Source organism: Strigops habroptila, chromosome 16 (genome assembly GCF_004027225.2).
Source record: "Strigops habroptila isolate Jane chromosome 16, bStrHab1.2.pri, whole genome shotgun sequence".
NCBI lineage: Eukaryota > Metazoa > Chordata > Aves > Psittaciformes > Psittacidae > Strigops > Strigops habroptila.
This window is the reverse complement of record NC_044292.2, coordinates 4599427-4612836: the sequence shown is the minus strand read 5'-3', so window position 1 is coordinate 4612836 and position 13410 is coordinate 4599427. Positions and strand designations below refer to the sequence as shown.

The 13410-nt window shown below is 44.7% G+C and overlaps 1 protein-coding gene across 1 annotated transcript; it reads left to right on the top strand.

Moving 5' to 3' along the window:
• Positions 1-1177: 1177 nt before the first annotated feature.
• CA6 (carbonic anhydrase 6) lies at positions 1178-11815 on the top strand. Its single transcript, XM_030507986.1, has 9 exons — positions 1178-1256; positions 3357-3539; positions 6798-6946; positions 7344-7439; positions 7963-8029; positions 8631-8788; positions 9954-10077; positions 10559-10657; positions 11202-11815. Exons 1-9 carry the CDS (start codon positions 1178-1180, stop codon positions 11813-11815), a joined length of 1569 nt encoding a protein of 522 aa, XP_030363846.1.
• The last annotated feature ends 1595 nt before the right edge of the window (positions 11816-13410 follow it).

Below are 13410 nucleotides of genomic sequence, written 5' to 3'. Positions count from 1 at the left end.
TGCCTGTCACCTACAATCAACAGCAAAGTTGTACTGCGTGTGCCCTTCTTAGTACCAGGTGAAAATTCCATTCCTGGGGAGATTTCTGCTCCCCTTTTGTTCTTAAAGTGGGTTTATGGGTTGGGAGGCACTGCTGAAAAGGGCTGTTGCGCAGTGTGTGTCATTCTTAGAGGGAGGAGAAGGCTATTCAAAGGGAATGACATTTGCCTAGTAATAGGATACAAAAGGCAGGCAGAAGATCCATGGCCTGTTCCCTAGTCTGCTGAAATTACTCTTTTACTGGATCTTTGGCAATTATTTGCTCAGGACACATTTTTAGGGAAATCAAGTGCCAGAAGATGTGCAGAGCAGCTCCTAAAGTCCGGAAGAGCATTTAGATATCCGATACCTCCTAGTTCTTATTTGAATTCCTGTGTGGTTTTAAAAAGCCGTCAGGGTTTCAGTATCTTGTGTCATGCCTGTATCTTTTAACAGCCTAAATATTCTTTCACAACTCTGAAGTTTCCAAAGGTTGCAAATCTCTCCCATTCAAAACTAGATTTTCAGTGACTGAGGAAGGCGTTGAAAGCAAAATGCTTTGAAATACTAAGTTATGAGAGCATTTTTAAAGCTGGCCTCAGAAGCGTAATTTCAAAGGAGCTAAGTGTCTGCAATTTTGACTTCTAGTAAGAGTGTGAATGCTCTGCACTTCTGAAAACCAGTCCCTTAAATGCCTTCTGCCTTAGCTCCTTCTTCTGCGTAACAAGGAAACAGTTGGCCATCTCAGGAGGTCTGTGTTAGGTATCTTTGCTTACAAAGCACTGTTTTACAGATACTTCCAATGAAGCTTTTCCACCTGCTCATTGGGAATGAATGGACAGGAAAAGCGGGCAGGGTTGCATACAGCTGGGGTGAGACAGTGACTCTGAGGCCACCAGCTTTGGCTATTGGTGGGGAAACCTGTTCCATTTGCACAGACAGCTTGGTCAGAGGGTCAGTAAAGTGCCTCAGTGTTTCAAGCTGACTGTCTAAATAAAATATCTGTGGGGCATTGTTTGCTGGTATTGTTTTGGATGGGTAGAAGGGCAGGATGGGTGTTGGAAGGGCCAGACCTGGAGTAAATTGGTATTTATGCTTCCCGAGGATTTTAAAGAGATGCACTCTCCCCCTTGGTCTTACAGCAGATACAGTGAGAGACATGTGGATCACAGCTGTCTTGTTCTACCTGCTCCTGGTGTACCCAAGCTGCTCTGACCTAGTGCACTGGACATACAAAGGTAATGAAAAATGAGGCTGGTTTGGGATCTCTACTGCTTACTTAAGACACTCCCATCTTTTTTGTGCTGCAGAAGCAACCCTCAGCTCAAGTCTCTTTCCATTAGTGAAAGATCTCCACAGAGCACCTAATTTATTCCACTTTATTGATGCCTATGTGCCTTGAAAGTGATTCTCTTCAATGTCACCCCTTTTTACTCCTTTGTGTGGCTAGGACACATTGTCAGAGTTGGCAGACCAAGGAGGTTCAAACAATGAGGGAAACCTTCACATGTGTTTAAATAAAAGCTGACCTTTGGATGATCTGAGAGGGAAAAGCTTTAAATACTGCCTACTTATTGTTTTATTGTCATATCCCATACAGTGCAGATCACAAAGAAGTGCTTATTTATGTATTTATATTCTTTGTAAAATTTTATCTGATTTTCTTCCATGAGGGGGTTGTTTGCAGAGCTCATTGAAATAAATCATAATCGTTTTATGATCTTCAGTGGGCTGGGAATCAAGATAAAGCAAAGGATAGTGTTGAATAGATGAGCTACTGCAATTAAGATACTGCAATTAAGATACTGCACTAAGCTGTTTGCAGAAGTTCTCTCTGGCTGTCTGCATCTCCCAAGTAGCTCATATTTAATCAATGTCAGGAAACAAACACCTGCAAGCTGACATTGCTTCAATAAAATAAAAAAAGGAATAACAAATTGTAACAACTCCTCAGGTGTGGCTGTAATTATAACTGAAAATTAGGAAGGTGAGGAAGTAGCTTCAAATTATTTTCCTTTTTACAACAAGCACCTCTCCTTCCAACCCATCTCTGCAGGATTTGAAGTCTTTGAGTTCCACAATCACATCAAGATTATTCCTTAGCTGTAGCTCTGTTTGTCTCAGACAGGCATGACTCTGACATTAATCAATATATCTCAGTTCTGGGCTGAGGAAGAAAAGGTTTCCTTACTGGTTGTCAGTCACAGCCATGACAGAGACGGCATCAACATTTCTACTTAAAGTCCTAAATATAGCACTATGGAAAGGGCAAATAGCCTTGAAGGGTTCAAGCATTTGCTCAGTTTCAACAGCACCCAGTTCTCTGCAGGAAAGTTTCACATTAGGGCTAAGAGGCTTTGAGCCACCAGAAAAAGGGTACCATCCAGCACACCAGATCTCCTACACATTAGTTTCTTCTTCTAAAAACCTGAGGAGATTTTTAGTATTAAATACTTGCAGAGATGATGAGCTTGCGCAGGTGAAGCTATGGCCTTTAGTTCTTAGTCCCATGTCAAAGGTCTGTGTCTGAGCTAGTGACGCTGAGCAGCAAAAGGAATTGGTATTAACACTTGGCATGACCTTTAGGGGCTATTAGGCCTCGGGGCTGAAGTGGCATCAAGAGCTCAGAGCAATCAACTGAATCTTGACATTGGGACACCCAGGTCGTATTCCACACCAGGATCTGTTTATCTTGGAATACACTAGATTCACTAAGTGAATCACTTGTTGTGTGTGAAAAGGGGACCCCAGGAAGAGGTATAGCTCTGCACTCAATAGAGGGGTGGGTTTTGTTAATGAAAACTCTCCCAAGACATCAAAGCCACCCCAGACCACTCCTATCCCAGAAAACCTACAAAAGATTGAATTTATTCAAACCTGAAATGGTTTGAATTCTTTTATATTCTTCTTTTATTAGCTCTCTCTCGTTAAAAAGAGCAAATTTCCTGCCAGTTCCTGATCCTAAGGAGAGACTTTACACCTATAGCCCTGGTCCTATTCACTCTTGCATTGGTTAAGAACCTGATTCCACACCTTTGGCAGTTGAGACCCATTTAAATCCCCATTTCTGTATAAACACTGGTGGCGGTTCAGTCCCTAGTGATCAGTAAGCTATTACTGCAATGCAGGTTTCTTATTTTGCACCACAGCTGTCCTGCAGACAGAATAATGTATATTTTCACTCTAGGGAAGGCACAGCAACCTTTTATTGCTGCAGCTCCTGGCGTTATAATAATTAGATTGACATGCCCTGCTGGCAAATGAGAGTCTTTTGACTCCTGAGCTAACAACAGTTCTCACCATGTCCTAATAACCTGGTTTGCTTCTTCTCCACACAGAAGGAGAGCTGGATGAAGAGCACTGGGGAAAACACTTTGCAGACTGTGCTGGCAAGCGCCAATCTCCAATTGACATCCAGAGGAAAAAAGTGAGGTACAACCCCCAGTTGCTGCAGCTGGAGCTGAGTGGCTATGATGGGCCTTTGCAAGGGGATTTCACCATGACCAACAATGGTCACTCTGGTAAGACTGGAGGGATCCTTCTCATTACCTGCCTAAAAAGAGGAGCTGGTCAAGAGGTCATTGTTGGCAAAGGAACAGCCTGAAACAGAAATCAGGGCACACAGCTCGAGGAGTTTAGTTGGTCCTGCAGCAGCTTGAGCTGTCAGTCACCTTTCTGTCAGAAAGAGAAGCTCCAAAGCACCAAGAAGTTAGTGCTGCCTGCCCCCTTCAGCCCCATTTTGCCCCCTGAGCCATGGCTTTGTACATGCATGGACCACTGCACACGCAGCAATCCAGGCGCATCCCATGCACTGGTTCCATGACAGTGGGTGATGCTGGCAGCCAACAGCGCAGGGAACAGGTCAGCAGCAGCAAAGCAAAGGCCTTACATTTTTGAAATGGAGATGTCTTCAATGAAAACTTACCCCTTTTATCCAAACCTCTTTGTTAGCATCCTGATGAGTTCAGGTTTGTATCATACCGTTTTGAGTCCTGCAGAGCATTTGATGAGAGAAAGCACATACCTTCCTGCTGGGACAGCTAAGATGCCTGAACCTCACAGCTTTCCACTTTTAAGCTATAAAGTAGACTGAGGTGTATCCTCTGGAGGTTTCACCTGGCAGTCCCAGCACACACAGCATATGGGAATAGTTCCTGTGTTTTCATCTCAGCACTCTGCCCTAACTAGAACAGTCACAAACCCTTTTCCAGCCAGCCAGTGTCGCTAGGTTGAAATGGGATGGAAGGAGCCAGCTTTGCCATAGCAGCAGGCAGTATTTTCTTCCCTAGCTCAGCAGATGTCCTGGGAGGATGTCAGGCTCGTGACAGTGCTGATTATTCATTTTAGCTGATTGAAATGCTATTCATACACAATGCCCTTTTTTTCTTTTGAACTCACCTTACTTTGCTTTACATCTCACTTCATTCTGCTCTCTTAGTTCTGCTGTTTTCCCTAGTCACATAGGAAAGCTCCCCAGAAACACATGTATAAACCAGAGAAATAAAAAGCCAGTTATGTTTCTGCAAGATATTTTCTCTGTTAGACATCAAAAAGGGATAAAAGACAGCTAGAGCATTATAGACTGACACTCTCATTCAGTGTAGTACAAGACTGCAGGACTACAGCAGCGAGTGGTATTTGGGGCATACTGACTCCTCTCTGCATTTAGAAAATGCACCTTTTGCAATAATAAGAAATGATGGGACTGGAGAACCATAGTTCAGTGGCAGGTTTGCATCTGAGGTTTGGGTAGATGTAGGTCACAGAAAGTACAACACAGAGGAGAAACCCTCCCTTATAGTCAGAGGATTGGTATTTCAGGTCTTGGGAAGAAAAGCTGAAGCACAGCATGGGTTAAAAGCCTTAGCCTTTGGCCACACAGTCTCAGGGCAAGGTTTATAAATTAAGAGGTCCTGGATTCCCCTGCTGCAGTCTGTAATTCATTGCCTAAATAATTCATCAGCTGGTACTGCTGGGATAATGCTTTTGGACTACAGATGAGCAATGAGAGAATTTTCTAATAGCTTCAGTGGGGAGGGAATGAGTATTTCTGGGAAGGTGTTTGGAACACAAAGCTGATAGCTCCTTTATCCTGCACGACAGTCTTTTCTTCCTCTCTGTAACAGAGACAGAGAGAAATATGGTGTGAGGGCAGGGAAATGAAGTGATGAGACACATACTGCCTTCAGAGAAAGACCGTGGTGATTGTGTTTCTTAAAACTATAACTCCTGTTTGTTGCTTACACAAGCTCAACATTCAGTTAAAGCTCTCATGTCAGCATTACTACTCTGACTGCCTACAAATGAATTCCTGCAGGTGTAGCTTTCAGATCTGATTGAACGTGTCTGTTTTCCTATTCTTTTGTTAACATCAAAACAATGGTTTTCCCATGCAAGGTATTTTAGTAAAGCATAAAGGCAAATGATGGTCCTTATTCACAGCTCTGGTGAAGTCAGACAGGGTTTTCTTACTGGCATCAGTGAGATGGGACATGGTAGCAATATCTCTCAGAGAAAATATTCCTGGGCCACAGCAGAAACCATTCAGCAGATCTGAAAGGACAGGAGATGGATTTATCAGCAGGACTCTCCTTACAGGCTCTGAGAAGCTGAAGATCAACTATTCCACCTAAGAAATCAGCTACACTTTCTCTCTAGTTGTATAATTACCAAGCTAAATCCCACCTGATAAAGCCTCCTTGAGTGGGCTGTTAGCTGCCTTCATCCTGTCAGCAAATATTTGCTTTAAATATCTTACAGAAGACTTCAGCTTGTCATAAACTCAGAACACAATTCCCTGGCTGTGTTTTGTAGAAAGTAGAAACCGTAGTGAGGTACTTGAGGCAAATAATCCTAATTCTGGAAGGCAGTCAGCAGGGATCTTGTGTAAAAAGGTAGATTTCCCCCACACACACACTCTAGGCTCTTTAGGATATTACAAGGAAATATGTTTTCATCTTCTCTGTCTGGAAACAGTTTACAAACAAAAGCAGCTTCTCACTAACAGAATCTGTGACTAATGAATCATATAGTGTGCCACATTTTGCAAGGACAGTTGCTATTTTTTATAACATGCTGTGGGCTTTCATTAGGATGAGGCAATTCCCATTTTCCCTCCTAGGTTTGGCATATTTATTAACATAATATATGATTTGTGGCAGTATATTAGCAGGAAGACAAATGGTTCGTAGTCTCTTTGTGAATACTCCTTGGCAAGGAGAAGCAAAGAGATTTGTCTCTACAAACCCTCCAAGCATTAACATAGTCTTTTCAAACTTACAGGGCTCTGACCCAGTATGCCTGTTCCTAGAAGATGCAGATTCCAGAATACTGGAAATGATGATGGCAGGTTAGAGAAGGCCAGTCACTTTGTTGATTTCTATCCCCCTTTTCTTCCTTGGAAATAAAGCAGTTAAATCTGTGCAGAACCCTGCAAGATGTGATGTACTGTGTGAGAGATGAGCATTAAAGCACTTTTAGTGCCTAATTAAAAACCCCGAGCTGCTCAGCTAGGAAAGATTGCAAACACAGCTAGTGCCCAGTCATCTTTGTGCCTAGTTTGGCCTTTGTGGTGCACAAGCCTGGGGTCAGGAAAGATTTTATGCACACTTAGCTTTAAGCTTCAGTGGTTTTCCTTGTATACTGGAGTTAGTTCCCTGAACATGCCTGTTCCTGCTTATTTCAAGAGAGTTATTGGCAGAAAGCACTGGGCGCTGTAAGCATAACTACAAGAATGGGCATGGCTGCACCCATTGCTGTCTCCAATCCTGTTTTTTCAGTTCAGATTGATTTGCCACCCACCATGCACATCTCCAGAGGGCTCCCTGGCCTCTACACAGCTGTACAGATGCACCTGCACTGGGGTGGCCTGGACCTGGAGACCAGCGGCTCTGAGCACACCATAGATGGGATGAGATACTTTGCAGAGGTACGTGTGAATGGAGTGAGCTGGGGGGAGGGTGCATTGCAAGTCTGCCAGTTGGGAAATTGGAAGCTGCAGCCCACAAAGCCTGCACAAACAATGCAGAGGCAAGCGGGAGAAACAGGGCTCCTACCAGTGCAGGTGGTTGGTGCAATGCAACAGCTCAGCCTGACAAGGCTGCTATAAAAGACTAAGAAAAACCATAGCACATATCCTTCAAGTCTGGAGTTGTTCCTCCACATTCATCACAAACCTATTAAACTAAAGGTCTACTTGGCTGTGCTGTAAGGCACAAGCAGCAGGAATTGGGATTGGTGACTCTCCCTTCAGCCTGCACTGCATCCTTTAAAGCACAGAGGAAGCCATTTATCACTTCTTGCTGACCCTGTCTCTCTTCTGACAGCTGCACATTGTCCATTACAACTCAGCTGACTACTTGAGCTTTGAAGAAGCCAAAGACAAACCAAATGGACTGGCTGTGCTTGCCTTTCTGTATGCGGTAGGTTTGATGCCCAGGCTGCTGAGCAAGGCTGGTCTGTGACCACTGTTCATACTGTAATCACAGCCCAGACACAAACAGCCTATACTTGGTCTGCACATCTATCTCCTGAGATGATATCTGCCACCAGCTTGAGGAAGCTGTGCTTTAGGAGGACTATTCTTCCCTTATGCCATCTGGGGTTCACACAATACCAGCCAATACAACCTGGGAGCCCCAGATAAATTTGTCCCGTAAGAAGTACACATGGAATATCACATGTGACTGCAGGGTTTTCCCTGCTGCACTTCAAGGCCTTGCTCTGATTTGCAAATGGGAACACTCCATTTTGTTTAGAAGTGGTGAAAAAGGATCCTTCCAGTTCACCATTCTACCAAGACCTACGTAACTTATCATATCAAGATATCTGAGATAGTATTTGTTCTCTTTGTCTTCCAATTCCTCAATTAGCCCCCCAAGCTGATTAACAGTATTGAAGGACAGGCAGGTCACTAACCTGTTCAAGTTGCTATGCTGTGTTTAGGATGGACACTTTGAGAATACCTACTACAGTGAATTCATTTCCAAACTGGCAAAAATCAGGTTTGCAGGTAAGACCTGGGAATGCTTTTCTCCATCCCTGATACTCTCAAGACCCTGTACATGCATACTGGGTCTGGGGACATTTTGCTACTGCTTTGCTTGTGGTTATGTGGCCATGCACCCTCAGCCATGCATAACTTCACACTGTGCCTGCCCATGCAGCTCAAACATCAGCCCACACAGCAGAGTGGTGTGAAAGATGCTTAAGGAAGCAATAAACATCCTCCTGGTAGGTCTACACATCACACTGCAGTACCATCAAATAACAGCTTTCTATGATCCTTCAATCTGTAAGCCCAGATAGCAAATGCTCTGCTGCACTAATATGCCCTGATGCACTAATACACTTTGCTTCCTGGGAGGACTAACAGCTATTGGCAGAGCACTGAGGTGCAGTTGCCCACGACCTCCAGGACCCCACGTACTTCTGAATGACAAATAGATCCATTGAAAGAACCATTTATTTCCCTCCTTCATCCACTTCTGCCAACAGTCTAATATACCAGTGCTCTGGGCAGAGTGATTTGCCAGCCCCAGCTCTAACACTGCGTTCACCTTTCTCTTTGTTCTCCATTAGTTGTTAATATTCCCCCTCTGTTTCCTTTTGAGGTCAATCGACAAAGCTCATTTCTCTGGATGTCCAAGCCATGCTGCCAGAAAACCTCTCACACTTCTACAGGTACCAGGGCTCACTGACAACCCCACCTTGCTCTGAGAGTGTGATCTGGACCATCTTTCATTCTCCAATTCTCCTGTCACACACACAGGTAAGTGGGAGCCGTTTACCAGACAGAGCAGCTTCTCTTTCCTCCATGCTTCTCCTTTTCATACAAGCTTCCTTTTCTGTCCTCTGATAACTTGGGGAACAGCCTGACAGAGGAGCTAATAGGGCACTTCTCATACAGGGCTTTTGGGATAGATTCCTAAGTAACTGGAATTGCAGGTGGCTGGAATGACACTGTGATGCTACATCAGAGCAAGGGCCTGTTTCTGTATAGCAGCAGTTTACCTGAGCTCTGATGAGCAATAACAAGGCTCTCTGCTCAGTTAAGCTCAACCATATTAAACCACTATAAAAAAGAAGAGACCAGTCAGAATCAACAAGGCAAAAACTACTGGAAGAAAGTCCAGCCCTTTGCCCAAAAAACATAAAAGAGCCATTCCTAACATTAAAATAATTACTGAATCATTGGCACATTTTTAAAGAGCATTTCAGTTTTTTTCTTGTCTACACTTACACTGTGCAGCTAGATTGGATCATTTCAGGAGCAGCCTGTCATGAGCTTTGGCTGTGTGACAGGAGAGGGTTCATCCAGGCTCCAGTGGAGGCATTGCAGAGGACCTTGTTGAGTGCACAGGAGCACTGGGCAGTAACCCCGCTTCTCCCAGTAGTTTAATACCATCATATGGCAGAATCCCTTCTCTCTGTCTGCCTTGTCAGGACAAAGGCTTTAGCAGGGGAAAAAAAACCAACACAAGTCAAATAAGCTTACTGTTGAGTTGCAGAGTGGTTCATCCTCCTTAATGAAAGAGAAGCATCAGAAACATTTTCTTCTAGGAGAATAACAAGATAAATGGAGATTACAGTAGTGGAGGGTCACAGTGTGTTCTCATTTGAAAAAGAAACATTCTTTTTGGCAGGAGAAAGGCTAATAGGCACTTGTGAGAACACAGTATGCTACAGAATAGCAGCAAAATCTCCATCCATGTATACCATCAGGCAGGTGCTAAAACCTTCCTTCAGGCAAAATACCTTTACCATGAATTAACTGATAAGAGCCCTCAGGTTCTGTTCCTTTCCCTTCCTAACACTAAGCAAGAAACCCTGTGGGTTCCCCTGTAACAAATTACTAAATTTAATCCTGAGCATTGCCCTTTTAGGTAAAACCATTGTCCCCATTGCCCTCCATAATAAGCCTGTGTTGCTCACAGATTAGCCTCCTGGAAAACACCTTGCTGGACTGGCAGAACAGGACACTGCGCAACGACTACCGGCACGCTCAGCCCCTCCATGGGCGTGTGGTGGAGGCCTCCTTCAGAGCCAAACCCATCCAAGGTAAAGGGAGTCAAGGGGGCAGGACTCAGGGATTACCCAGGGAGGGGCAAGAAACCTGTGTGGAGGGAGTTAACCTGCAAATCACTTAAGGAAGGCATGCTGGAGCTCACCTTTCCCAGGAGTAGCAGCATCCCTGCACAGCAGGCGGAGATGGTCCAGTGCCTCTTTGCCCCTTGCCAACACATCTTGCTTCTAATGGTGCAGTGGTAGCTGTAGGTTGTGTGCCAGTCCTTTGTTTTGACCACAATGGTGTCACACAGATCTCCCAAGATAAGTGGTGCTAAATGGCATACTAGGTTCAGGTGTGTTTGCACTCAGGCAATTGAGGTACCCTAACCACTGCAGAAACAGCCTGGGTGTAGCTGGTTAACCAGGCACCTCATAGAGGTGGGACACTGGGGTTTCCCCAAACTAGTAAGCAGAAAAATCTACCATGTGCAGGTCCTGGTCTTCTGTAAATTCAACTGTCTGATTGCTCTAGAACAATGCCATCCGGAAGAATTCAACCTCAGGCTGGAACAAATCCAGGTGCAGCTCCAAGACATGAAGAGAGAGTTGCTGAATGGAGTGAGCCACATAGGTAAGAAACACACATCTATTCTTGAGCCCAGCTTACCTTGCAAGGATGAAGAACCCACACTCTCCTGTCCTTGATGGCCTAAATCATTAACAGGTTTGGGCCTGGTATGTGCAGGTAGAATTTTGTCCCGTGTCTAGGCCTGCTGATGGGAATTCTTCAACTACAGCTGCATTAAGGCTAGCCCTAATCTAGCTACTGCCACAGTAACTGCAGCTTTCTCCTGCACCATTTAAGCATATTTTTACAAACAGTGAGGAATTTAAGCTGACAGTTCCCCTGGGATAAGTAATCATCATCTCTATTTTACATAAGATGAGAAAACAGGAAGGAGGAGGAAAAAAAAAGAAGTTATTTTCCCAAGTAGTTGGGTGAGGGAGCTAAGCTTTACATCATTTCAAGCCCATTCCATGTTGGTACGACACACACCAGTAACTGTGGCTCAAGACAGCTAAGGCTGCCAGTTCCTATGGGTAGATTCTTCAGGATTTGGGCTTATTTATAGGCACAGCAGGAAATGTAACAGCTGGCTTTTTGGTTATTTCAGGCATTAAATCCAGCACTTTTCCATCTTTCTACTTCCCTGTGGAGAACATTGAGAGTTTTGTGAACGTTCATCCCCTCCATGATATGTCTCTCCAAGCCTTCACCTTCTGCTTCTGGACCAAAGCCCAGCATGCTGGCAGCCAGACTGTTCTTTCCTACTCCACACAAGAGAGGGATAATGAGCTAGTGCTGACCGTGGGCACAGATGTGGGATTGTGGATAGGAGGCCATTTCATCAGCTTCCCCCTGTACCACAAGGCACAAGATTGGCTGCACTACTGCATGGCATGGGCTTCCTGGTCTGGAACAGCAAGTTTATGGCTCAATGGAGCAGTTGGTAAAGCAAAGAGTATCCAGAAGGGCTATGTGAGCCAGGCTGGAGGGACACTTGTCCTTGGGAAAGACAGAGACACTCTTCTTGGGACATTCTCCAATGGCTTTGCAGGGTGGATGACTCACGTGAACCTGTGGAGCCAAGTTCTCAGTCCTGCAGATATTCGGGCACTTGCACTGTGCAAACCAGGGCAACTGAAGGGAGACATCATAGCATGGGGGGAAACCCCCATGACCCTCCTGGGGGGGGTGGTTCTGGAGCCTGACACCAGCTGTCAGTGACCCCAATTTTGGGGTTTTTTTTCCTTTTTTATTAAGGCAGCAGAAAAATCCAAACTGCTTGCTGAGGAAACATTAAAATTTGATGATTTGCTTGTTCCTCCTTCTACTTTGCATAGGCTCACTATGCACCTGCTGGTGTTCCAGGTTGTTGTTCCAAGAGATCAAAGCCTCCAGCAGTGGGATAGAGGCAGAGAACAGACAGAACGTGGCACAGTCCAACACCTCGCATTGTCATATCCCTCCCAGGAGTTTGATTAAGGTCCCCCATACACAGACCTTCCTACATGCCAAAGAGCTGCTCTCTTGGGTCAAAGGAGCCACTTCCTCAAATAAAGTTTCTCTCATCCTTCACCCAGTCTCAGTTTCTCACCATCTTCCCTGCACACATCCTTCCTTCCCATTTCTCACCATCAAATCACCACCCCTTCCCCTGCAGACATCACACAGGAAAGGGCAAGTAAAGGTCTTGCAGGACAGAATGTGGCTCCTGCAGTCACTGAGCTTTGTTCAGTGGCATGCCTTCTTTTCTGTAAATGGATGTAGAGACAGAGCATGGTAACAGCTTCTTCAGCATGAATACATCACAAGTTTGAGGGCAGGTATAAAACTCATTTTCTAAGTGAATCATGTGAAGGACTTTCCATCAACCACACAAAATCCATGCTGGGCTGTTTAACAATTCAGCTTTTTTCAAAACAGAGGGCATCAGTCTCACATAACAGTTAATTTCCCATGTTAAATTATGCCCCAATTAACCCCAAATCCCCTTAAAGTAAAATACTTCAAGAAACCCTCAGTTTTTATCAGTGTGCACTTTACTTTCTTCTGAGAGTCAGCACTAGTCCTTAGACTCAAAGCTTTTCCAAATCAGTTTAGCCTTCAGGTGGAATGGTGCCCCTAGGGAACACAACCACAAACCAGCAGAATGACCAAGCTTCAAACCACCTGAAGACTTTTTCAAGTGGTTTCAAGTACCTGAGAGCCGAGTTATTTCAAAAACTAGATTTAAGCAACTCAATGTGAGAAGCTAAAGACAAGCCTGGGCCTGTTTGCAAACACAGGCTCCAACCTGTAGCCCGCTGCACAGGAATCAACCTGAATTCGACTCCTGCTATGCAGCAGGGAGGTTCTTCCTAAGTTCAATGGCATCTATTTGTGGGGCTGACTGAGCTTCAGCTGACTCATGCATACAGAGTAGTGATATAGGGGTTATGAAAGGATTAAGAGAGGGAATATCACTTTGGCAACTGAAGTGTAAACACGAGGGAGTGAATTGAGCTACATAGCTCAAAAACTAGAGTGCCACTGGAACAAATGGGTATAAATTGGTCCTGAATATGCACCAGCCAGGCGGATGACTCCTAAACTCAAGAATAAGGCTTTGGAAGGACTCATCAGCAACAGCTGAGGACTAGGTTTGATTTGAAGGAGGGAGTTGGGTGAGCAGGGTGGGTGTGAGGCTATAGTGATATGCATTTCCAATGTAGTGGTCCTTTGAAGCACATAGAAGTGTTGACAGGATAAATACCATTACCAGCCCATCTAACAAAGTACCTGAGAAGAACCGACACTTTCTCCACCCCAGAGCAAAGGCC